Here is a 24,367-nt window from a genome sequence, read left to right on the forward strand (position 1 = left end):
GCAAGGTCTCTTGGGAGTCCTTGATGTTCCCACAAACGAACATCCCCTCCCTTGTTCCTTCCCTCTCAGAGGCATCCGGTGGTCCTGGATCACAGTCTTTAAGGAGAGGGAGCAAAGATTTCTCTTACCCTATTCCACCTTCTCCAAGGAGGGCTCTAGTCTCTTTGCCCTCCATCTATGGCTGCATGGGTTTCTCCAACATTTTTTTTGTTGTGTTTGGGTGTCCTCTGTTGGATCATGGATTTTTGTTGTTGTTGTTTATTGGAGGGGAAAGATTTCTGAGAGACCTCACTCCACCATGATGCTGATGTCACTGACTATTTATGCTACTTTTTGGGGAGGGGGGTGTCTGATACAAGAGACCACAGGATCAATCTCTTATTAGAATAGAAGCTCTTTGAATACAGGAAGAGATCTTAATCATTACTGTTTCTCCTATATTCACCAGCAAACAGAACTTGGGATACCAACTGAATGAAGACATGTTTAAATGAATGAGCAGCATCTGAGACAAAGTCTTACCCTCAACTCCTCATCCTTAAGAATGTATTTTAAGATCTATTAAAATTTTTATCATGGCATTCTCTCTCTGTAAGTTTATATTCTCCTCTTCTCTTTTCCTATTTAGAATTCCATATTTAAAGTTTACTAGTATCATAAAGAAAGAGAAAAGGTGAGGTACAAACTGGGAGAAGATATTTTCCACAAGTATAACCGAATAGGATTAATATCCAGAACAAATAAATCATTCTTACAAATAAATTAGAATTAGAAAAACAATTCAAAAGAAAAATTGTCAAAAAACTTGAAGAGGCATTCCATGGGAGAGAAAGCACAAAGTGCCAAAACACTTTGCAAAGATGCTCAAAGTCATTAGTAAGTGGGAAATACAAATTAAAACCACAAATATGTCATAAACAACAGATTGGCAAAAATTCCAAAACCTGACAATATCGAGTGCTGACAAAGTTGTAGAACAATGGCACTCTTATTTACTACTAGAATGAGTAAAAATTGGAAGAACCACTTTGGAAAACAACTTGGCATTTCAGACCAGAGTTGAAAGTATGCATGGCCTATGACCCAACAATTCTACTGTTGGGTGTAGCCTGAGAAACTCTAGCAAAGATGCAATGAGGAGTGTGTGCAAGAATATTCATAACAATACTTTTATAATGGAAGCCATCCAAAGTCTGCCAACAGTGCAGTGGACTAACAACTTGAGGTTTTTCATACAACAGAACACTATCCAGCATTGAAGATGAATAAACAGCTGTATGCAACAAGAAAATGACCCTCAGGAACATAATGTTGGGTGAAAAAAGCAAATTATAGAAGAATACACATATTATGATCCTATTTACTGAAAGTTCATAAAGGATTCATTTTTAGAGATAGAAACATATGTGGTAAAACTATGAAGAACAATAAGAGAAAGATAAGCAAAAATTCAAGATAGCAGTTACCTATGTTTAGCGCAGAAAGGAGAGGTGATCAGGATAAGACATACGGATCTTTAATGGAAATGCTAATGGCCTATTTCTTAAAAGACATAGCAGGCATACATTCATTATATTGTTATTCTTTACACTGTATACATTTTTCAAATATTCTTTTGTGTGCACCCAATATTTAATAAAAACAACTTTTAAGAGTTGGTGAAGAAGCAAATGACAAAAAATATTTTATCCAAGACTTGTAGGAAGAAGAAAATAAGAGTGCAAAAACATGCCAGCCATAAGGTCCTGGCAGTTTTTCCTTCTAAACATGCCATACTGACTGGTCTACTTGTCTCTGGTCCCTCTTTGCTCGCCAATCCAAAACCAACCAGAGCTGTCAGCTAACAGTTGTCCCAGGTTGGAGGAAAGTTTCATGATGTTCATCCAAAGCAGCAGCCAAGCTTTCCTCTCTATCTGTCACCCTATCCCTCATTAAAATTCAGGCCTCCTCCAGGTGTGAATGACAAGCACATTAGCCTCTTCACGCACGTGCACACGCGCATCCCATCCCTGCAGCTTGATTGGGTTATTATTATATCCAAATATTACTGAAAGCCATGATTACCTGACTCCGTCTTTAATTTGTTCTCTAATATTTGTACACATTTCATCATGATAATAGAGCACTATATTTAAAACAAAGCATCTCCTGGTCCTCCAATCAAAACCTGAAATCTGAAAACGCTCCTTGAAACACACACACTTGTCTATGCTCCTCCAACTACAACCACGTAGCAACAGCCCCTTAAACCAAAAGTAAAATTTAAAGTGAATGGTGCAGCTATTGTCAGTACAGCACTTGAGAAAAAAATAAACCTAGGTCCAGGAAATCTGACTCCTCCCCTTGGTAGGTCATTACTGATAAGAAAACATCCATCTCCCCAAGGCCCACCTGCCCGTGGATGAGGAGGAAGGAAGCTCTATTTTCAATATCATGAACATTTTTATAATCGTTTTCATATCAGTTACTACAGTGAGATCGGGCTCTTTCAGCAGGAACATCCCAACAGGAAAAAAAATCAGACTGGTAGAAAAAAATTCTTCCAAATGACCCATCTGGATGAGTCCATCATTCAGCCCCCTGAAGTTTACTGAAGACCTAGGTAGTAGCTGCCGTAAAAATACAATCACTTACCTCAGCATATTGTGCTACTGAACTGGCTTCAACTGCATACACTCTCCTAGCTCCGGCCTGTACAGCAAAAAATGACAGTATTCCTGAACCACAGCCAACATCCAGAACAATCTGGAAGGAAAGAAGACAAAAAAGGGGTGAAAAACTCAAACAGGTGCTTGGGTGGGGGCACCAGGCCAACTTTGGGCATTGAGATCAGACTTAAGTACCAACGTGGATATTTACACGTGGTCTTACCTTGGCCAAGTCACAAATCTCTGTGAGATTCCTGTTTCTCGTATTTTAAATGGGGCTAATAATATCTACTTTTTAAGGTTTGCTGTAGGGATGAAGTAATATGAAGTGTATACAAAGCACTTGGCACGTAATTGGTGGTTTTCAAATTGTTGCTATTATTATTATAGTTTCTTTGTAACCTGGATTGCTTTTAGGATGTTTGGGGCCAAAAAAAAAAAACACTAGAGTGTCATGAATGACACTGTCAGCATGAACAAAATGAAAACCGTCTCAAATAATTTTTAGAATTTTATATTATACATATATAATTATGTATATATATTCAGAAATAACTGAAGATAAAGTTTTCAAAAATCCAAAAGTGAGGTATGTGGGTTTTTTCCAGACCCCCTTCAAAGTTGGGGAGGTTTATATGGAGGGTAGGGGAGTATTAAGGCAGTGGACAGATGGAATTCACAGAAACTTTTCTCCTATTCTCTGTGTTCAGACATGGGACTTCAATCAAGAAAACCACCATCCACTGGCACAGACAGGCCAACACCTGGACCCACATGCTGAGAGGGAAGAGGTGGATGGTACGGTATTGGGCCCCTCTCCCCAAACACTGCTGAAGCTGAGGCCTGAATCTCAGGCTTATCGTTGAAATTCCAGGTTCCTGTATTTCTGTCTCATCAGTGACTTTTATTCTTAGCATCTTTTAGCACTAGCTTTGAGCAAGGCATTTTGCCTAAGTCCTCAAATAAACCTATGAGTAGATACCATTATTATGCCCACTTCATAGACGACAGAACTGAAAATCAGACCCGTTGAACAAACAGCCTGAGTTCACCTAGCAGGAAGTAGGCAGTTGAAACTGGACGCTTCTGCCTTCCAAGCTCATGTTCCATAAAATCATGCATTGCTTGCTTAAGTTCATGTTTATAAACCTCACATTTTAACACAGCAATACCAATCGACAGGCAATGTTTGACAAGGAAACAAAGCATTACTTTTCGTAAGAAATTTTTTTGCTTTTTTTTACTTTGAAAGCAGGAAAAATTTTCCAAAAAATAGGAAATTTCAAGAGATTGTGCTTGTGTGTGTGTTTTAACTGCAATATCACAGCGTGCTGACACAGATACTGTGCCATTATTCTAGGAGAACATGCTGTTAGTAATGGGTTCACAGCGCTCACTTATATTAATTCTAGAGCTGTGGCTGTATTCCATATGGTTTCCTGGGGTTTAGGTAATTAGGAGCATTACCAAATTAAAATGTCATCCGGTCTCTGGAATTTGCTGTCGGGAATTTGCTGACTAAAATTGGTATTTTAGAAATACCAATATTCACTTCTCTTCATTCTCCCTAGGAAATACAGCATCTTCACACGGCCCTGGTCCATTGCAAGAACGTCCATGAGTGCTGATTTGGGAGTGGAGGCCATTAAATTGGAGAGCGTAATCCATGGCCCCTTAAAAGATGTACCACATCCAAAAGAAGCTTTCCGGAGCCCTCTTCAATTGAAAATATAACACCGTAGATTCCACGTTCAGTCCAAAATATGTACGCAAAATTAAGAGACAATGGAAATTGCACCTGCTTGCTCTGATAACAAGTGCCCTAGAAATGCGTGAATGGAGCTCTGTGTCTTTTTTATGAGGGTGTCGTGAAATACATCCTAGGGCAGTGTTTCCTGCAGACTAAAAACCAAGCAAATGTTTTCCCACTAGGAGATACACAGAGGAGAAAGGGAATAGGGAGAAAGAGAAAACAGACAGAGACAGGAGGGAGCCTGATGTGGTTAAACTTTTGCCAAATTAGTCTATTTGATAGGAAAAGGCCTTGATAGACCCGGACCATGTCCAGAGAAGAGGTAAAAATTTACAAACTGAGGCCATTTTCCAAATGCCTTATTTCAATATCTAATTTCAAGCCAAAATAACCTTACTCATTTGGCTATTTCAAAACAGAGCATAGACCTTGAAAAAGAATCCAATCTTTTGCTAGCATTATCCAGTTAATGCCATCTGCCTCCTGCTTATGTGTATATTTCAAAAGTTAACAAGTGAATTTTCAGTCTGGGGCCAGTAGGGGAGGGTGTGGAGTGGGAGGGACATTTTGCCTTAGCTACATAAGTCACACAACGTTGGAAACAGAGCTGTGGAGGGCAGAGAATAAACTCTCTGGTGAAAAGCCAACAGTCAAAGCAAATATTTAGCCCTAATAGAAACAGACGACCTCAGCCCTTTCCAGCTGGGATTTCCAAGACTAGGAGAAGAGAGGACATTAACACAGATAATTCTGTTACACTTTCCTCCATGGCACCTCTGGAAGCCTTGGAGCTACCTCTAATCATATTTTCTTGTTCTCACAGAAGATTATATTGAGCTCATTTTTTATTCCACCCTTAGTAGACCGTCACAGAACTGGGTATCTTTGAGGACCTTGGCAGACATGAAGTTATACGTTCACGCCCTAGGAAAAAATATCTCCCCTCAGGCAGACGCAAAGAGAGTAATAAAATCCCCTTGTATCTGTAAAGCAGTTTATAGTTTCCAAAGCCTGTTCCTCTGATGCTGTCTTCCTGATCTTCATGCCTCCCTGGGATGGAGAGTACATAGTTTGCTCCCCATTTTATTGATAAGGAAACTGAGGCTTGGAGAGACTGTTTCCAGTCAAGGTGACATGGCTGGTAAGTGGCATCGCTGGGATGAGAATCCAGCGCTCAGCTCTCTGCATCATCATGGCCCTCTTTTTGTGTAGCAAAGAACGAGAGGAAAGGGTGGACTGTGAGGAGATGTACATCTGATCATATCACACCCTGAGTAAACACCCTCAATGGTTCCAGACAGCTAGAGGAAAAGGCTTGGTCTCTGGGGTATGTTGTCCCTGGGCCTGAGCAGTCTGGCAATGACTGACTTTTCTGTCCTCTTTTTCTGTAATTCTCATCTACCTTCCTCCCATACACCCTGGGCTCAGCAACCGTGTCCCTTTCCTTGATTCTAGGCTCCCTCATGTGCAATCCTTTGTGGGAGAGGCAGGTAACAGCCTAGCAAAGGTTCATGCCCTCTCAGAGCAGAGTTGTGGGGAAGTAGTTGCCCAGCCAGGACTACACTGCCCCACCCCCTTGCATCGGCAGACGGTCAGGTGACTAGTTCTGGCCAATAGAATATGAGAGGAAGTAATGGGAGTTGCTTCCGTGTTAAGGTGGTTCAGGGTCTAGGGTACCTTCCACACAGTCTCTGATCCTTATGCAGTGGCACTGGAAACCACCCAGTAAAGGTGAAAAGACACTGAATCCCTAGGTCACCACTTTGGGAAGAGCCACTGAGAAAATACTGGACATAGCATGAGCAAGAAATAAATTTTATTATGTTAAACCACTGAGATTTAGGGATCATTTGTTTTAGTAGTTGGCATACACTGACCAACACATTTCCCCAGGGTGAAATCCCTCCTCTCATTTTTTCCCTGGTAAACTCAAGACCCAGCTCAGATATCACAACTCAGGGGCACTTCCCCTGACTTCCTCAGACAGTCAGTCTAGGTTGGGCTCTCTGGCACCTGGTACACAGCCCTCTAACAGCACTTATTACAGGATATTGCAAGCAGGTCTTTCCATGTTTATCTTCTCTGCATAGCCTATGAGCTCCTCAAAGACAAGAATTACATCATTTATCTCTCAGCACCTAGCACAGTGGGAAATATAAAAACCATAATTAGTATTTATTTACTAAATGACAAAATGGGATGACTCAATATGGTAGTCTCCTAATTCCAACATCACCTTGAAATAACTCTGAAAAAGGCTTATGATTTTTGCCAGCCATTTGGACTCTGGGAGTGTTCTTGCATCACAAAGCTGGCACTCAGAAAGGACGAGCTCAAGATGCCCTTGCCTTACTCAAGACTTATATCCTGAACTGCTTCACCCAACCCTGTCTTCTGCTTTCTGGCCTATTATTTCTTGGCCTCCAAGTCACCTCACAGACCTGACCCTTTATACTCTGTCTCTTTTCATGATCTCTGACCCTCCTCTTTGACTGTGATCTGAACATGTCCCTTGGGTCACTCTTCTGACTATTTGAGGTTGCTTTCTGCCCTGACATAGACCTTCTTGGAAAGTTCCATGCTCCTTTCTGCCACAGGGCCTTAGTATATATGTATATACTGCTTCCTCTTCTTGGGGTACTCCCCACTGTACACTTGATGATATCAGTCTATGGTAATTATTTTTTTACCTACCCAATGCCCATTGCACTAGATCTTTTCTATTTGCTCCTCCAGATCTCTTCTCCACTCTTCTCCATAGTGCTATTTGTGAGGAGACTGACCTATGTGGACTGTATCAATGGGCTTCCTTGCCATTGGATTCTAGTTGGGATCAGTGAAGAGAAAAGACAACAGGAGGTCAGAGGGAGTGAGGACAGATGGTTTATTCTCCTGGCTTCCTCCTTCCTGGGTCTCCACAGATTGGCTGTGTCCCCTCTACCAAAAGCCACAGCTCTCGTTGGGCCTCCGTCTCCTACAGCTGTGACCATTCTCCCAGGTTTCCAGTAACCACTCCTTCCCTTTGCCCCTTTAGGCCTAGGGTGTTAACAGGTCCCCACTCTTGCTAGTGCCAGCATGCTTCACCATCCATGTTGGTTCCCTTAACTTTGCCCACATCTTGGTAAATAGTCCTGTTATTTAACTCTCCTAAAACACCCTGTTGGGTGTACCATCTCTCTCCTGCAGGGACCCTGGCTGATATATCAACTCGTCCTTCAGATCCCAAACAACTCTCCATCAGGGAAGACTTCCCTAATCTTTGCTCCCCTCCTGGACTAAACAAAGTCCTTCTCTTGTATGCTTTCTTATCATCACTTCCTCATACTCTTCCTTCCTAACACTCATCACAATTGTAATTTTTCATTCAGTGAGTGATTATTTGGTTAGTGTCTGCTCCCTCCCCTGGGTTGTAAGTTTCTCTAAGGGAGAGACCCCCATCTGTCTCCTGCTCACCATTGAAACCCTCATATAGCACAGGGTTTGGCACATGGTAGAGACACTCACTAAATCTTTGTTGAACAAACTGAATAAATAAAAATATGTCTTACTACCACAAATAGGAAACAGATTCGTGATCCAGAAAATATGGTACAAATCTGTTAGCTCCCTGAGAAAGCACCTTCTACCAGCTAACACATCCACTCCAATCTAGTGATCTTAAGCATCCTTCAAAGGATGACCTTCTTCTGACACTGCCATATTATCATTACATTACAATCCAGTAAGTGCTTGTGCACAATTTTCCTCTAGAGAAAGAATTCATCCTCAGCTGCCCCTGGATACATAGGCAGTAACTGTAGACATGGCTAATTTGGGGCTTACATGGGGCAGCACCAGAAAAATGGGCTGAAATTTCTGCCAGGACTAAAAGGGAAAAGTCAACAATTGGTCCTTGTAACAGTGACCAAAAGTTCCATGAATTTATTTGTAAATAAAGTTAAGTTTAAAAATGATTAAAAAGGTAGGGTCATGATTTCACTTGTACAGATCATTTTAATTATGTGCTCTTGTGGTTTCCTGGGCAAAGAAATCCTGCAAAATGTTCAGACAGGGCTAACAAAGCTCCAAGTGGGAGCTCTTTATTTGGATTTACTAGGTTAAAAGTAACAGGGAATATCCAGGTCCTTATGAAAGATGAAACAAAACTTCCCTTGAATAATAGAGTAAAAATAAAGTACATCTGTACCATTTGTTTTACAGTTATTGTGTGCTCTGCCTGGTTAGTACTTTGTAGGACTGCCTTATCTACTTATGATGACAACTCTATAATATGACTACTCGTATTTTCTCCACGTTGTAGATAAAGAGGCTGAGAATCAGATGGAATTGAAGTCATGCACTTAATAAAAGTCGAGATTAAAAAAACAAATTTATCTAATTCAAAGTGTATGGTCTTAGCCACTCCCTTTATTTTCAGTTCTAAGTTTCTCTTTTTATTGTTCAGGCTACAGTAATATTGCTCACATTTAACCTTCTTCTTCGCTCCAGCATTTTTATAATTGCCTTCCAATATTGAGGCCCTGATTATCCTACAATCAATTCCTCAGTGATGCCAGTTATTATTTAGTCATTCTTTCTTATTCACTTGAACAGATCAATGGCAGCTCTGAATTGCAGCACCCCAACTGACATTTTTGTATGCCTTACACTCCTCAATTCTGTGTCCTATCCACTTGTCCACTTCCACGGCCATCACTGCTTCTCCCAGCCATCATTTTATTACATCGGCAGGCACCTCCACGGCACCACCCAAAGTTACATGTGCCTCATGCTCTTGCACAGTGTTGCGTGGTTTATTGTCATTGTTACCTGCCATGGGCTGCCAACCTCCATAGATTGCCCCCAACTCTTTCACTATCCAAACTATTGACCAACAGGTGGACCGAACAGCTTCTAGGCAGTAACAGAATAAGGGAATAGCACCTGCAGTCCATCACATCTCTCTTTGGCTTTTGTCAGAGAAGAAAAATTCCAAATCATCTCAAGGGCTGCAGAAGACATCCCTTTACAGCCTTTGCAGCTTAGACTTAAATCTTGTTTAGATAATTAGCACTTTCATTGTGGCAGGAGAATTCTGCAGTGGTAGCTCTTCACAAGACAGAACTCTATATCTGCTGTGTAGTGCAACTTGCTTTCACCCAGAGGGTTGCCTATGTTTAAATAACGCAGAATTAATGCTTGTGAGCACCCATGTTTCATTCTGGCTTTTGGCAGAGGATAGATAAATCCATCACCAACCTTTTAACTATCCTTTCACCAGTTGTCCAACTATGTTCCTCTATTATCCAAAGCATGTTGATCTCCCTTAGCCTATCTCCCCACGATTAACCCCCCTCATGTGCTGCCAATAGACTCAGACTGGCTCACTCAGCTCTAAACTCTTAAGCACTCATTCACTCATCAGACATCTACTAAGTGCCTCCAGTTACCCATTATGCTAAGCACTGCTAGGTGCTAGGAGCGCAAAGATGAATAAGCATAACTATCTGGTAGGGAGAAAGAGACAGGTAAGAAAGAAGTACAACAATGTGCAACAGGGGCAATGACAGAATTATATAAAGGACACAGTGGCAGCATGAAGGAAGAGTAGTCTTCTCTACCAGGGGGTCTGGAAAGACTTCATTGAGATGACCTAGGAAATTGAGAGGTGAGTCAATGTTGTGCCATTTGAATGGAGGGAGGGGCAGGAACTCCAGGAAGAGAGAGCAGTATGAACAAACGTACCTGAGAATGACAGAGCCAGTCACATTTGGAGACAGTAAATGTCCTTGGGAGTATGATGTGTGGTTAGAGGTAGAAGTGGGGGTGTGGTTGAAACACAAACATGGAAAGACCAAGGCTGGAGAAACTAGCAGATGCTTGAACATAGACGGTCTTGTATACAAGACTAAGGACCTTGGACTTGATCCTAAGCAAAGAAGGGTCATGAAAAAGTTTCCAATAGAAGAATCATTTCATGGTTGCATTTCAGCAGCAGCATATAGGCAGCATGGATCGGAGAGCGCAAGATCAGAGGTAGCAAAGCAGACACTGGCGGTTCCCACCCAACATCAGTCTCTTCTTCCCTGCTCTCAGAATTTCGCCTTCATTGAGTATTTACTCTCCTTCATGTGGCTAACCATCCTCAGTCCCAGGGAGGGGATTGCATTGGTCTAGGGCAATCACAGGTGGCTCCATTCCTCTTGCCAGCAATGGCTTTAGGCTTGAGCATGTGATACAATTTTGTTAATGAGAGCTGAGGGGAAGTCTGCTGGGGGCTACTGGGAAAGATTTCCTCCTTTCTAATACAGAGACACAGAGAAGATGCCTCTTCTCTCCTGGACATGTTTAAATTTGGACGTGATTCTCAGAGTAATTGAATTAAAACACCTTGGAGTCACACTGTCTCTGACTGTTTTAGCCAATTTGAGTTAGGATTTTCTCCTACTTGAAGCCAAAGATATCTTCATGCTACAAGCAGAGAAACTAATTGGAAAACTTTTGTAATATTCCTAAGATATAATAAGAATGAGAACTAAGAATTAGCTGTGGACAGAAGGGAATGGAAGAGTTGCAAAAATGCTGAGTTAATAGAAGCTAAAAGATTTGGAGACTGGAAAAGAGAAGAAAAAATGTAGATTGACCCCCAGTTTTCTGGCTTGGGTGATGTTTATAATATATTCAGTTTTTGCTTCCTGCCAGAAGGGAACACTTGCCTTGCTTTCTGAGCAGAATGGCCCTAGGAATTACTTCCACTGATCTTTGAAACCTGATCTGGGTTTCATTGCTGCTGCTGTTGCTGCTGCAGCCACTCCTGCCTAAGGAGCCTGTTGCAGTGGCTGCTTCTACTTCCTCCTATTGTTCATGGGCACAACAAAACAGTGCCCCCTCACTCATGCCACATGCCTTTTGTCCTTTGCCTCCTGCCATGGAGTTTCCTTGTTCCTGTTAAGGCATGAGGCAAGCACTACAGCACCCACTTGACACTCATGGATATGTACCCTTGAAGTGCAAGAGAGTTAATACCCTGTAGGGGCATAACTGACCAATAGGGGATGGCAGCCAATGAGTAAATTGTTCTGCTTTTCTCCCCCTGGATGAACCATTTGAAGGTGCAATGGTTTCACATGGCCTCTTTGAAAACGTCCTGTAACACCGAGCAATCAGTTTTTCATAAAGCTGCGGCCGGCTCAGTAACATATCCCTCACACCTGCTCTCCCTCCTCCCCTTTTCTTACTCCTGCGTTCCTGAGATTGCACGCCTTCGTAAAGTACTAGCACATAAGCCTTTGCCTCACAATCTGTGATTTAGGGAAACTACGCTAAGGAAATGGCGGTAGTTAGACAAAATTCAACGTTTGACATTTTCCTGTGAAACTGTCTTTTCTGGATTTCTCAAACTTCTAAATTCTAAACCTAAGCTATCACTCTGAAGTTGAGTGACCGTATCAATACCTCAGATTTAGGAAATTAAGCGAAAAGAGGATTTAGGTACAAGCTCTAAGTCCATCGGAGCCCAACTCCTGGTTCAATGCTGGCAAAGACCAGGTTCTAGTACACCACATTGAACTGCTTATTAATAGACTGTTTTGTCCAACTTAACCGCTTCTTACTGACTCCATCCTCTTTATCTACTTACATTCTTATCCTAGAAAGCAGATATTAAAGCAAAGTCATCTACCTTAGAGGTTACTCTCACATGGAGTCTTCCACATAAATAAGCCTTTAGCAAAGTCAGAAGTTGCTCCCAGTTGGCCGTTCATGGCACTGTCTCAGAGGAAATGTGAGAGGTTTAGAAATTCAACCCTAGAAATTTTCTAACATACCCTGTATTCAATGGGTAGGTAATCGACTAGGCAGAAGTTAGTAAGCTAGCCAATAAAACCAAATCAGTGAAGTATCAATCCTTCAAAACCCCTCTTTTTCTTTCCTAGTTCCCTCCCATGCACAGCTGATGCACTGAAAATATCACCTCGGCAATCTGTCCCTTCTTTAATGATTTTGCAAAAGAGGCATCTGGTATGATAGCCATTTGTGCCATTTACCAAATATTTCTGGTTCTCCTGATGGCCACATGGTAGAATTGCTCTCTTTTGGCCTTTTTTTCTTGTAATTAGGAGTGACCACATGTCTTGCTTTGGCCTGTGTAGTGTGGTCAGAAGTAGTAAGGGTGGCTTTTCAGGTGGTCGATTCAAGAACTAGGGGTGTGGTGTGGGTTGCCGTCTCTCCCACCCTGCAACAGGAACAGTCATGTTTCACACAGGGGCTGGGTCCAGGGGTGAGAATGATATGCAGCACAGCCCTTAGCTAACCCATAATGGATACAGAACCTGAGTGAGAGAGAAAGCTCTGTTGGCTGAAACCACTGAGGTTTTGGGGTTGCTTGTTAGACTAAGCATCGCTTAGTCCACCCTAACAAGCCGGGGGAAGCCACATCCTTGAGGCACTGATGATTTCTAATTCAGATTCCCCAGTCTTCTGATGCTGTGCTGAGACTCTGCATCTGGCAGCTCACTAAATTCTTACAGCCACCAAGTGGTTAAGTGTTCTTATCTCAATTTAAAATTCACCCCCAAAAGATTAAGGTCGCATGTCACCATCTTGAAAGCTACAGAAATGGGCTATGAGCACGGGCATCTTGACTAGAAAACCATCCATTGCATTAAAGCCCCCAGCTCTCTCTGTCCCAAATGCCCTAAAAACCAGTCTGTGACCATTGTTTAGTCCATCTTCCTGGCTCTTCTTGAAAGCTGCACTTTGCTTTCATATCCAGTGAAAGCATTTTCCTCCGCTGACTCCGGCATCTTTCTCCCGTAGCCTTTCAGGAGCAGATTCTATTCAAGCTCAGGAGAATGCTGGCACAGACCAGCCATCTGCTTCATACACACAATCAAGAAATTCATGCAGGGGCCACTTAGGGCTTAAGGGGCCAAAGAGATCAGTTAAGACCAAGGCCCATTTTCTACCTCTTTCTCTTCACCCCTATTACAGAGAATTAATCCCAGGGATGAGTTCTCGTGATGTATGACCTAACATGAACTTTGGTCTCTCTACTGGGTTGAAGAGTGTCCCCCAAAATTCATGCCTACTCAGAACCTGTGAATGTAACCTTGTTTGGAAATAGGGTTTTTTTTTTTTTTACAGACATAGCAAGTTAAGATAATGGTCATACTGGATTAGGGCAGGCCCTAAGCCCAATATGACTGGTGTCATTACAAGGAGAGAGAATTTTACATGCAGAGACACAGACGTTCCGGGAGAACACACATGACAGCAGAGGCAGACACTGGGGCGATGCATCTACAAGTCACGGGACAGCAAGGACAGCCAGCAACCAAAGAAGCTGGATGAGGCAAGGAAGGAGCCCCTCTAGAGCCTACAGAGGGAGCGTGGCCTGATGGAACCTGATCTTGGACTTCTGGCCTCCAGAACTGTGAGACAATACATTTTTGTTGTTCTAAGCCACCTTGTTTGTGGCAGCAGCTCTAGGAAACTAAAACAGCCTCCAATGCCTAAGCCACAGGAAAAATGAAACCACAGGGGAAAAAACCCCAAATATATAGACATATATATAGCAGAGATTGTTTTTCACTATCACATCCCACCCCCCATACACATTCCCAAATCTCATAAATAAAATATCCATTTGATCATCAACCTAGAAGCCGTTTTGTGTTGCTCCTCAAATCACCCTGCAGTCCGAGCTGGGATACAGACAGACCTGGATTTGCAGATAGCTCTACCACTTAGTAGCTGTGTACCTAAAGCAAGAGAGTTAAATTTATGTAGCTCTGGCACCTTTATCAATACTATTAGACTAGCAAGATAACATTGTGTGCGTTTGCTGTGTGGCGTATGGGGCATTTGCCATTCTTTTGTGCTTAGCATCTGATGCCCTTCCTATGTCTGGGGAAGGTCCCACTGGTGCGGTAGTACCAGCCTCCTGCTAAGGAAGCTGAAGGTGTCTGGTGCTGTTTTCCAGACCCTCTGCAGCTAAAGCACAGGCACCACTGAGGCTCTGGCTTGCATGCGAAGCTGGGAGTGTGAAGATGCAGAGAGGGCATAGAATCCACTCGGGTGAGGTCACAGCTACTTCCAGATTCCAGTGCATCAGATTCCAGTGCGTCAGAGGGAGGTTCCCAGGACAATACTCAGCATAGCACCAGGCAAAGGTTGTGCATGGCTGCAGTGTTCACGTCTGGCTGCCTTGCTGCCTTCCTGAGATCAGTTCAGAAATTATTTATGGTTATGGAGCCTCCAGGCCTAGTTCTCTAATGATCCTGAATCTTTTTAGGAAATTCTTTTCCCTTTTTTTCCTTCTTTTATAAAATTAGCTGAGTTGGTTTCTGATGCTGAGCGAAGAACCTTGACTAACATACAAGAATGAAAGGAGATAAGATATACAAAGCACCTAGCAGGAATCATGAGTCATTTCCTTCTCTTCCTGCTTCCCTACACGGCTCTGAATAAGGATTCTGTCCCCAGGTTAACAATGATGCTTGGAGGTGAGAAGTGGAGGATTCAAAGAATAAATAAAGAAAAATGTAGTATAATACATGCAATGGAATATTATTCTGCCTTCAAAAAGGAGCTCCTGCCATATGGGACAACCTGAATGAAACTGGAGAACATTATGCTAAGTTTAATAATCCGATCACAGAAGGAAAAATACTGCGTGATTTCACTTATATGAAGTACCTAAAATAGTCAGTCATAGAAGCAGAGAGTAGAATGGTGGTTTTGAGGTGCTAGGGAGAGGAGAGAACAAGAAAGTATTAGTCCAAGGGTACAAAGTTTCAGTTCTGCAAGATGAATAATTCAATTCTTAACTCCTAGAGATCTACTGCCCAGCATAGCGCCGGTAGTTAACAACACTGTATTGCATACTTAAAAATTTGCTAAGAGGGTAGATCTTATGTTGTGTTCTTATCACAAAATAATAATAATAATAATAAATAAAGAGGGGAGGAAGAAACTTTTGGAAGTGACGGATATGTTTAAGGCATAGATTGTGGCGATGGTTTCACAAATGTATACTTATCTCCAAACTCATCAAGCGGTATACGTTAAATACGGACAGCTTTTTGTATGTGATTCTTACCTCATTAAAGAGGGTTTAAACAAAATGTAAGGAAGCAGGAGCTGTTTCACCACATGCAGACAGGACTATTCGGCAAGCCTATGCTGCAGCCTTTATTCCCGCCAATGACTAAGGTCCAGCCTCATTAGTGTGCCAGGCTAACCAAGGGTGAGAAGTGTATTAAAGTCAGAGAAGAATTTCAGAGCTGGATTAGAGACAGCCTCAAGAACCTTTGGCCAGGAGCTGGCCCGGTGGCGCAGCGGTTAAGTTCGCACATTCCACTTTGGCGGCCCGGGGTCCACCGGTTTGGATCCCAGGTGTGGACATGGCACTGCTTGGCAAGCCATGCTGTGGTAGGCGTCCCACATATAAAGTGGAGGAAGATGGCCACGGATGTTAGCTCAGGGCCAGTCTTCCTCAGGAAAAAAAAAAGGAGGGGGAGGATTGGCAGCAGATGTTAGCTCAGGGCTAATCTTCCTCAAAAAAAAAAAAAAAAGAACCTTTGCCCAAACTGAAGATAAGCTCAAACCAAAGAAAACTTACATTGGAAGAAGCTGAAGCCCAGGCTCTGAGAATCTGAATATCAGCTGACAATCTGAACAGGTTGCTTTGCATATTTGTTGTTGTTATTTATGTTTTCTTTTAAGCCTCCAAATCCCTGAATCCCTTCTGCCTAGCCAACCTCATATTTGGATGCACTAGGCTGCTGTTGCAACTGAGGATTCTCTCCTCTGTGAAAATGCTGATTTAAAAAAAATAATAAGCTCTCAGCTCCTGCTTACTCTCACAAGTTTCCAGCAACTGGTGCCCTGACAAATGAAGTGTCAAAACATTTCCAAATTAAAACCCTACCGCTCATATAGCCCCACACCCTCAGCAGGATGGACTTTCCCTGCCTGTACCCAACACACACTTGAAGACACTAAAAATAGCCAGATGGCAATTAACAGAAACTCTGAGGAGGGGAATGGAGTGGGTTCCAGCAGGGTCAGTTTCCTGGATGGATTCCAAATGGAGTTCTCAGCCAGCAGTGCTCTGGCCAAGAAAGGATTTTCATTCAAACCGCATGGAGGAGACCAAGATTTGAAAGATTTAAAATTATAGCAGAGTTGGAAACTATAGCACCATCCCCAAGACCACCAATAATAATAATACTTGTTACTATGCACTGAGTTCATATTATGGGCCATGTCCTGAGAACTTCATAAGCATTGTATCATCCTGATCTCAGAAGGACTCTAAAAAGTAGTTACCACTCTTATAGAGAAGGACACTGAAGCCCAGCGATGGTAGATAACCTGCCCAAGCTCTCACGACAAACAGGATACAGGTCTACACCAGATGTATGGTAAGGTCTACAGCAGGCCAGACTGGAGTCTGAACCCCCCTATCTGACTCTAGAACTCATGGCCCTAACCATTGTGCAATGCTGCCTCATACATGCATGGGGATATTTACGTAACCAAAGTGTGTTCACACCATCCTTAGGCCAAGAGAAACACAAGTTGCCCCTGGCAATTTCAGCCAACCTTCCCATGGGCAGTATCTTTCAGGGATTGAGTGTGTGGGCTCTGAAGTAAGACTAAATGGGTTCAAATCTTGGCCTTTTCATTCACTAGTTGTATAAAATCAGGTAAAACATCAAGATTCCTAGGCCTCAGTTCTCTCACCTCTAAAATGGCAATAATGTTAGTATTTACCTCGTACGGTTGTAATGAAGATCAAAGGAAACTGCTATAGACTGAATGTTTGTGTTCCCCTCAATTCTTATGTTGAAACACTAATCCCCAATGTGATGGTATTTGAAGTGGGGCTTTTGGGAGGTAGTTAGGTCACAAGGGTGGAGCCTTTGTGGTGGGATTAGTGCCCTTATAAGAAGAAACAGGAGAGAGGCTGCTTCCTGTCTCTCTTGACTATGTGAAGAGAAGCAACCATGTAAGGAGAAGCTAGAAGGCTGCTATCTACAAGCTAGGAAATGGGCCCTCACCAGACACCTGCTCTACCAGCACACTGATCTCAGACTTCCAGCCTTCAGAACCATGAGAAATAAACGTTCGTTGTTTAAACCATCCAGTCTATCATATTTTTGTTATAGTGGCATGAATTGCCTAAGACAGAAACAATGTATGGAAATCTCTTAGCCTAGTGCTTGCATCATTAAGTTCTTCAATAAATAATAGCCATTGGTATTGATCATTCTAAACCCATGCCCTTTTAGGTAATCAATTTCAATGAGAAAGACTGTAAGGGTTTAGTGAAAAGGTAGCCATCTCCACAGACTCACAGGAGTTATTTCAGAATGGTCTTCAGTATGATGCTGCAAACAAGAAAGGATTTAAAAGGATTTTGGATTTGTAATAGATTTGGAGTTAGGGCGACGAAACATCCTAGTTTGTCTGGGACTGAGGGGATTCCCAGGACACTAAAACTGGGATAATTTGCTCTTCCAGTTTTCAGAGGGGAGAGGATATTTATTCCCAGGGAAGGGCAGTACTGGAAGTTAGAGTAGTCATCTCCCTTTCCTCTTTGTTCCTCATAATACCAATGACCCATCTGACTGGTGACAGTGGGAAATAGGACTGAGTATGCATAGCTCCAGTGCTTGGGAGGGGCCAGCCTGCCCATCCCCTACTCAAGCATGTGCTCTGAGTCCCCCAGGAGGAAGGTTGATGGGCAGGTTCTGGACTTGCCTGGGGAGACCAGTTGTTCAGCACACAAGTGGCTGGGAAAGTTCTGTTTAGAGGAAAACCGCGTAGGAGGACTTATTTGGCCACAGGTCCAAGTCCTGTTCTCCAAACAGCATTTCAAACAATAAAGCTGATATTGGAATACTAGGGGACTTTATGGATAGATCATCCAAACACAAGAGCAATAAGGAAACATTGGCCTTAAACAATACATTAGACCAGATGGACTTAGCAGATATATATAGAACATTTCACCCCCAAACCACAGAATACATTTTTTCAAATGCTCATGGAACATTCTCCAGGATTGATCACATATTAGGCCACAAAACAAGTCTCAATAAATTTAAGAGGATTGAAATAATACCAATCATCTTTTCTGACCACAAAGGTATGATAATAGAAATCAACTACAGGAAGAAAATCAGAAAAGCCACAAATATGTGGAGATTAAACAAAATGCTACTGAACAATGATTGGGTCAACGAAGAAATCAAAGGAAAAGTCAAAAATTACCTGGAGACAAATGAAAACGAAAATACGACATGCCTAAATCTATGGGATACAGCAAAAGTGGTTCTAAGAGGGAAGTTTATAGCAATACAGGCCTACCTCAACAAACAGGAAAAATCTCAAATAAACAATCTAACAGTACACCTAAAGGAAAAGGAAGAACAAAGCCCAAAATCAGTAGAACAGCATGGTCCTGGCACAAAAACAGACACACAGATCAATGGAACAGAATCAAGAGCCCATAAATAAACCCACACATCTATGGACAGCTGATTTTTGACAAGGGAGCCAAAAACACACAATGGAGAAAGGAAAGTCTCTTCAATAAATGGTGATGGGAAAACTGGACAGCCACATGCAAAAGAATGAAACTAGACCACTATCTTACACCATACATAAAAATTAACTCCAACTGGATTAAAGACTTGAATATAAGATCTGAAACCATTAAACTTCTAGAGGAAAACATAGGCAATATGCTCTTTGACATCGGTCTTACAGCGTATTTTGAAGTACCATGTCTGACCAGGCAAGGGAAACAATAGAAAAAATAAATAAATGGGACTACATCAAACTAAAAAGCTTCTGCACAGCAAAGGAAACCATCAGCAAGATGAAAAGACAACCTAACAGTTCATTGCAGCATTATTCACAATAGCCAAGACTTGGAAGCAACCTAGGTGCCCATCAAGGAACGAATGGATAAAGAAGATGTGTTACACATACATAATGGAATACTGCTCAGCCATAAGAAATGATGAAATCTGACCATTTGTGATAACATGGATGGACCTTGAGGGTATTATGCTAAGTGAAATAAGTCCGAGGGAGAAAGTCAAATATCATATGATCTCACTCATAAGTAGAAGAAAAACAATGACAAACAAACACAAAGAAACAGAGATTGGATTGGTGGTTCCTAGAGAAGAAGTGGGGAGAGAAGAGAGTGAAAGGGGTGATTAGGCACATGTGTGTGGTGATGGATGGTAATTAGTCTTTAGGTGGTGAACATGATGTAATCTACACAGAAATCCAAAATATATAACGATGTATGCCTGAAATTTGTGTAATGTTATAAATCAATGTTACTGCAATATAAAAATTAAAATTAAAAAAAAAGAAAAAGAAAAATCTGATAATAGCCTTGGAGGAACTGACACACCCTCTGTATGGAGTGTTACGTTCTTTCAGTAATGATAGTTGGAAGCAAGGCTCTTAAATCATTTGATTGTATTTGCTGAAATAAACTTACTTTTATCATCAAAAGAAAAAAAGCTGATATTGTGATTTCTACCTGATATTTGTTTCTATTTCTAAATTGGTTCAGAACTTAGAGGGGGAAAGGGATATATAGTCATTCATTGCTTAAAGATGAGGATACATTCTGAGAAATGCATCTGTTACATGATTTTGTCATTGTGAGAAAATCATAGAGTATACTTACACAAACCTAGATGGTATAGCCTACTACACACCTAGGTTATATGGTACCAATCTTATGGGACCACCACTGTAAATGTAGTCCATCATTGATGGAAAGGTCATTATGTGATGCATGACTGTAATTAATTATTAACCATGTGATTAATTATCACCTTCATAAACCCCAACAGATGGATGCCTCTTTTATTCCATTAGCAGGTAAACCCATTTCAGGATGGCAGGAAAAAGGTATTTTGTAAAATCAAACGAGGTTAGAGCTGCAAGTGACCTTAAAGATGATCCAGTCCAATATCTTCATGTTTACAGATGAAAAGATAAACAAATGAAATGGTCAAGTGACATGATCCACGTGAAATTCTGTGAAAGAGTCATATAACGCAAATTATTAGTATGATTAGTAGTTTGGGTAGTGGTCTTTAGAAGCAGTAACCAGAATTAAAAATAGATTATAGATAATATAGAAAATAGATTACAGATAATAGAAAATAGGTTACAGATGAAAACTAAGCAACTTCAGAGGGAAAGAAGTTTCCCTAAATAAAAGTATTATCTCCAGGAAACATCCTCAAACCACAAAGAAACAATCAATAGTTCAGAGTTGAATTTTTTTTTAATTGGCAAGAAACCCACCTTAGGTCAATAAGACTGCTTACCCACAATCTTGAAAATCAGATAAGGTGTCAAAAGAAAGAAGCTTTCCCTCTCTCTCCTCTTCCTGCCCACCTACCACCTAGCATTAGGAACATTCACTTCGTAATTGTTAACCAGCATGTCCTATTGGCAAAGCAAAAGTCCTGGACGTCTCAAGACGTATGAGACCTTTGGCCAAATACGGCCATTTGTGGTCTTATCTTTGTCTCTTACCAACACCCTCACCCACCAGGGTAGCTAGATCTGGCTTTTAGGAAGTGTCTGGTCCTGGGTAAGTCAGAGAAAGCCAACTTCACCCTGTCTCTCCTACTGAATACAGCTGTGAAATTTGGACAGAATGTACAGAGCAGCTACTTGAAGACTCTGAAAAGCATAATAATAGGAGGCGGATTAGGGAAGAAGACCAGGATTCAAAATACTACAGAACCATATCCCCCACCCATGGCCTGAACTCAACACACCACCAGCGGGCAGCAGGGTACAGACAAGAAATCTCCTGGAGACATTCTCTAGTTCTGGCTCCAGCATCAGGAAAGGAAACTTCTAATGCTCAGAGAGAGTGTGGAAATGCTCCGTTTTCCCTCTACTCTTCTTTTTTCTTTTCCTCTCCCCTCCCCTCTCCCCTGCTTCCTTCTCCTCCCTTCTCCCCTCCTTCCTTTTCCTTCCTTTTCCTCCCTTCTTCTATGCTCCAGCCCCCAGCAATCTTACGGTAGTTATAGCATCAGCCTACAGGAGCCAAAACTGAGGGAGGGGAAGCTCTCTCTGCATTCAATGGCACTGTCATTCCCAAAGGCTGGGGCCAACTCTCATTGCTTGTTTTCTTTCTTTGTCCTCTCTCTGTTTGGCCAATACATAGGCAAAGTCGTGGAAGTACATAGCAGAGTGAGCTTTTTGGTCAGAGACTAAAAAATGGTCCCAAGGAACCAGCAAGTATCAGGGGTATCATGGAGAGGGAAGAGCTTGGTCAAGCAACCCCATAAAGTTTTTTTTTAATAAATTCCTGGGCTCAGTCTGTGCATGCCTGGGTCTGATCTTAATTAGCACAACTAAACTTTGAGAACTCCACGCCTAGGTGCCAGACTGACCACTGGGTGACACACACATGAGATGGCTCCAAATAGCACTGCCAAGGCTTTGAAAACTGAAGTGACATAGGAACTAAAGCCCTCAGAAAACCAACTAGTCGCCAAGAACTCACAGCCTGAACCTAACCAGGTTGAATGAATGCTAAAATAAAAATATCAACATCCTCCACAGGCTTTAAACAAGACCTTGAATCTCACAACATAATACTCAAAATACATGGAATATAATCCAAAATTGCTTGGCATACAAAGAATCAGGAAAATCTCAATTCCCTGGGAAAAGATAATCAACTGAAGCTAAAGCAGCAATGACTTAGATGTTAGAATTATTTGACAAAAACTTTAAAGCAGCTATTATAAAAAAGTTCCAACCAGCAATCATGAACACTGCTGAAACCAATGGCAAAATAGAGTCTCAGGCAAGAAATAGATGACATAAAGAAGAGTCAAATGGAAATTATGAAATTGAAAAATACAATAACCAAGACAAAAAACTCTCTGACGGGCTCAACAGCAGAATGGAGATGACAGAGGAAAGAAAGCCATGGGCAAGTCAGCTTCTAGCTGGACGCCCACTAATCACTACTTTTTCATGCATTTTCTCTCTGTTTTAATTAACTATTGCTGCATAACAAACCACACCAAAATTTAGTGGCTTAAACTGGAAACAATTATTTCTCCCAATTTTGTGGGCGGGCGGGGCAGTTTCTCTGCTGGTCTTGCCTGGAGTCATTCACGTTTCTGCATTCAGCAGAAGGGGCGGTTGTACCGGAAGATCCAAGATGGCCTCACTTCTTGGTCTGGCAGCTGGTGCCGGCTGTTGAGTGGAGGGCCTCAGTTCTCCTCCATGTGACCTCTCAACCTCCAGTAGGCTAGACTGGGCTTCTTCACAGTATGGTGATCACAGTGTTCCAAGAGGGTGAGACCAGAAGCCACAAGGACCATTAAAGCCTAGGCTCTGAAACTTACACAATGTCACCTCTGTCATATCTATTGGTCAAAGCATATCACAAGAACAGCACAAAAATAAGGGGTAAAAAAATAGACTATCTCTTGATGAAAGGAGTAGCTACAAGACTTTGCAAATGGGCATGAACTCGGTGAGGCATGAGTCATTAGGATCATTATTTCAATGTTCTACCACACCCTTCCTGGAATTAATGTTGCAAATCTCAAAGGCCATGGATCTACAATTACTAAGGCAGGAGAATAGATTGTGAGGCTCAGAGAAATTTAGGGTTTTGCTTAAGATTACACAGCTCATTAGGGGGGAAAATACAAAACTGGATCCAACTACTGGTGATTCCACTGACCAGTGCTCTTGTCTCTGAGATGAGCTGTACAGTATTTTGAGCACTTTGGTTGTATAACAGGTAGGAGAAAAATGGATAACACTTGTATAATGTGTTAGCAATCATTCATCATTCAGATCCATTTTGTGAAGGAAATAAATGCAGGCACTTGCGGAGTCTAGGAGAAAAAAATTGAAGTAAAGTGACTCAATAAGAGCTATTCATTATATAGCAATAAAGCTCCTAACCTGTTCTGTGCACCAAAACATAGCGCATTCAGTCTCTTGAGTTCCTAGCACTCAAAGCTTAATTTCTTCATTGAGGTAAAATTCACATAACATAAAATCACCATTAACCATTTTAAAGTGCACGATTCAGCGCCATTTGGTACAATTGCTTTATCGTGGAACCATTACTTCTGTCAAGTTCCAAGATATTTTCATCACCCCAAAAGGCAACCTATGCCCATTAAGCAGCCGCTCCCCATTCCTCTCTCCCCCAGCCCCTGGCAGTCCCTAGCTTGCTTTCTCTCTATGGATTTGCCTATTCTGGATGTTTCATATAAATGGAATCACATGACCTTTTGTAAATGGCTTCAGTCACTTAGCACGTTTTTGTGGTTCATCCACGTTGAAGTATGTATCACCATTTCGTTCCTTTTCATGGAAAATATAAATATAAATAATATTAATAATATTCCATTGTATGAATATACCACATTTTGTTTATCTTTTATCAGTGGATGGGCATTTGAATTGTTTCCACTTTTTGGCTACTGTGAATAGTGCTATTATGAACATTCATGCACAAATAGTTGTTTGAATACCTGCTTTCAATTCTTTTGGGTACATAGTTAGCAGTGGAATTGCTGGGTCACATGGTAATTCTATCAAAGCCTAATTACTACTGCAGTTTTTGACGAGGTTTCTTAAAATGGTTTGAGATTAATAACTTGCTGCCCCCATTACCTTGTCTCTAAAGTCAATGTGGTTCTGGAGGATGGCTCTGTGGTAAGTAGCTGTTCTCACAAAATCTTGCATCATGTTCTGCTGCTGGGAAATGCAGCCATAAAACTGGAAGGGAAAGAGAAGGAGACGGAGAGTGAACAACCCACGAGGCAGCGCCTTCCTGAGCACCGGGTTCTTACAGACACCCTGGTCAAGGTAGGCTTAGCCTAACACAGAGGGAAGTGCAGGCTCTGAGAGACGCACTGACGTGTCCACGTTGGCCCTCTTT

At 41.8% G+C, this 24,367-nt stretch overlaps 1 protein-coding gene across 2 annotated transcripts in view; it reads right to left on the reverse strand.

The window, feature by feature from the left end:
- LOC103567316 (histone-arginine methyltransferase CARM1-like) overlaps positions 1-24,367 on the reverse strand; it is a 255,692-nt gene that overhangs the window by 83,896 nt on the left and 147,429 nt on the right. For both annotated transcript variants that reach the window (XM_008543957.2, XM_070590673.1), the window contains exons 4-5: positions 24,100-24,204; positions 2,635-2,745 (exon numbers count right to left, since the gene is read on the reverse strand). In XM_008543957.2, coding sequence (XP_008542179.1) covers positions 2,635-2,745; positions 24,100-24,204 — 216 coding nt within the window. The remainder of the gene's footprint in view (positions 1-2,634; positions 2,746-24,099; positions 24,205-24,367) is intronic.

The sequence above is a fragment of the Equus przewalskii genome, chromosome 22 (genome assembly GCF_037783145.1).
Source record: "Equus przewalskii isolate Varuska chromosome 22, EquPr2, whole genome shotgun sequence".
Classification (NCBI taxonomy): domain Eukaryota; kingdom Metazoa; phylum Chordata; class Mammalia; order Perissodactyla; family Equidae; genus Equus; species Equus przewalskii.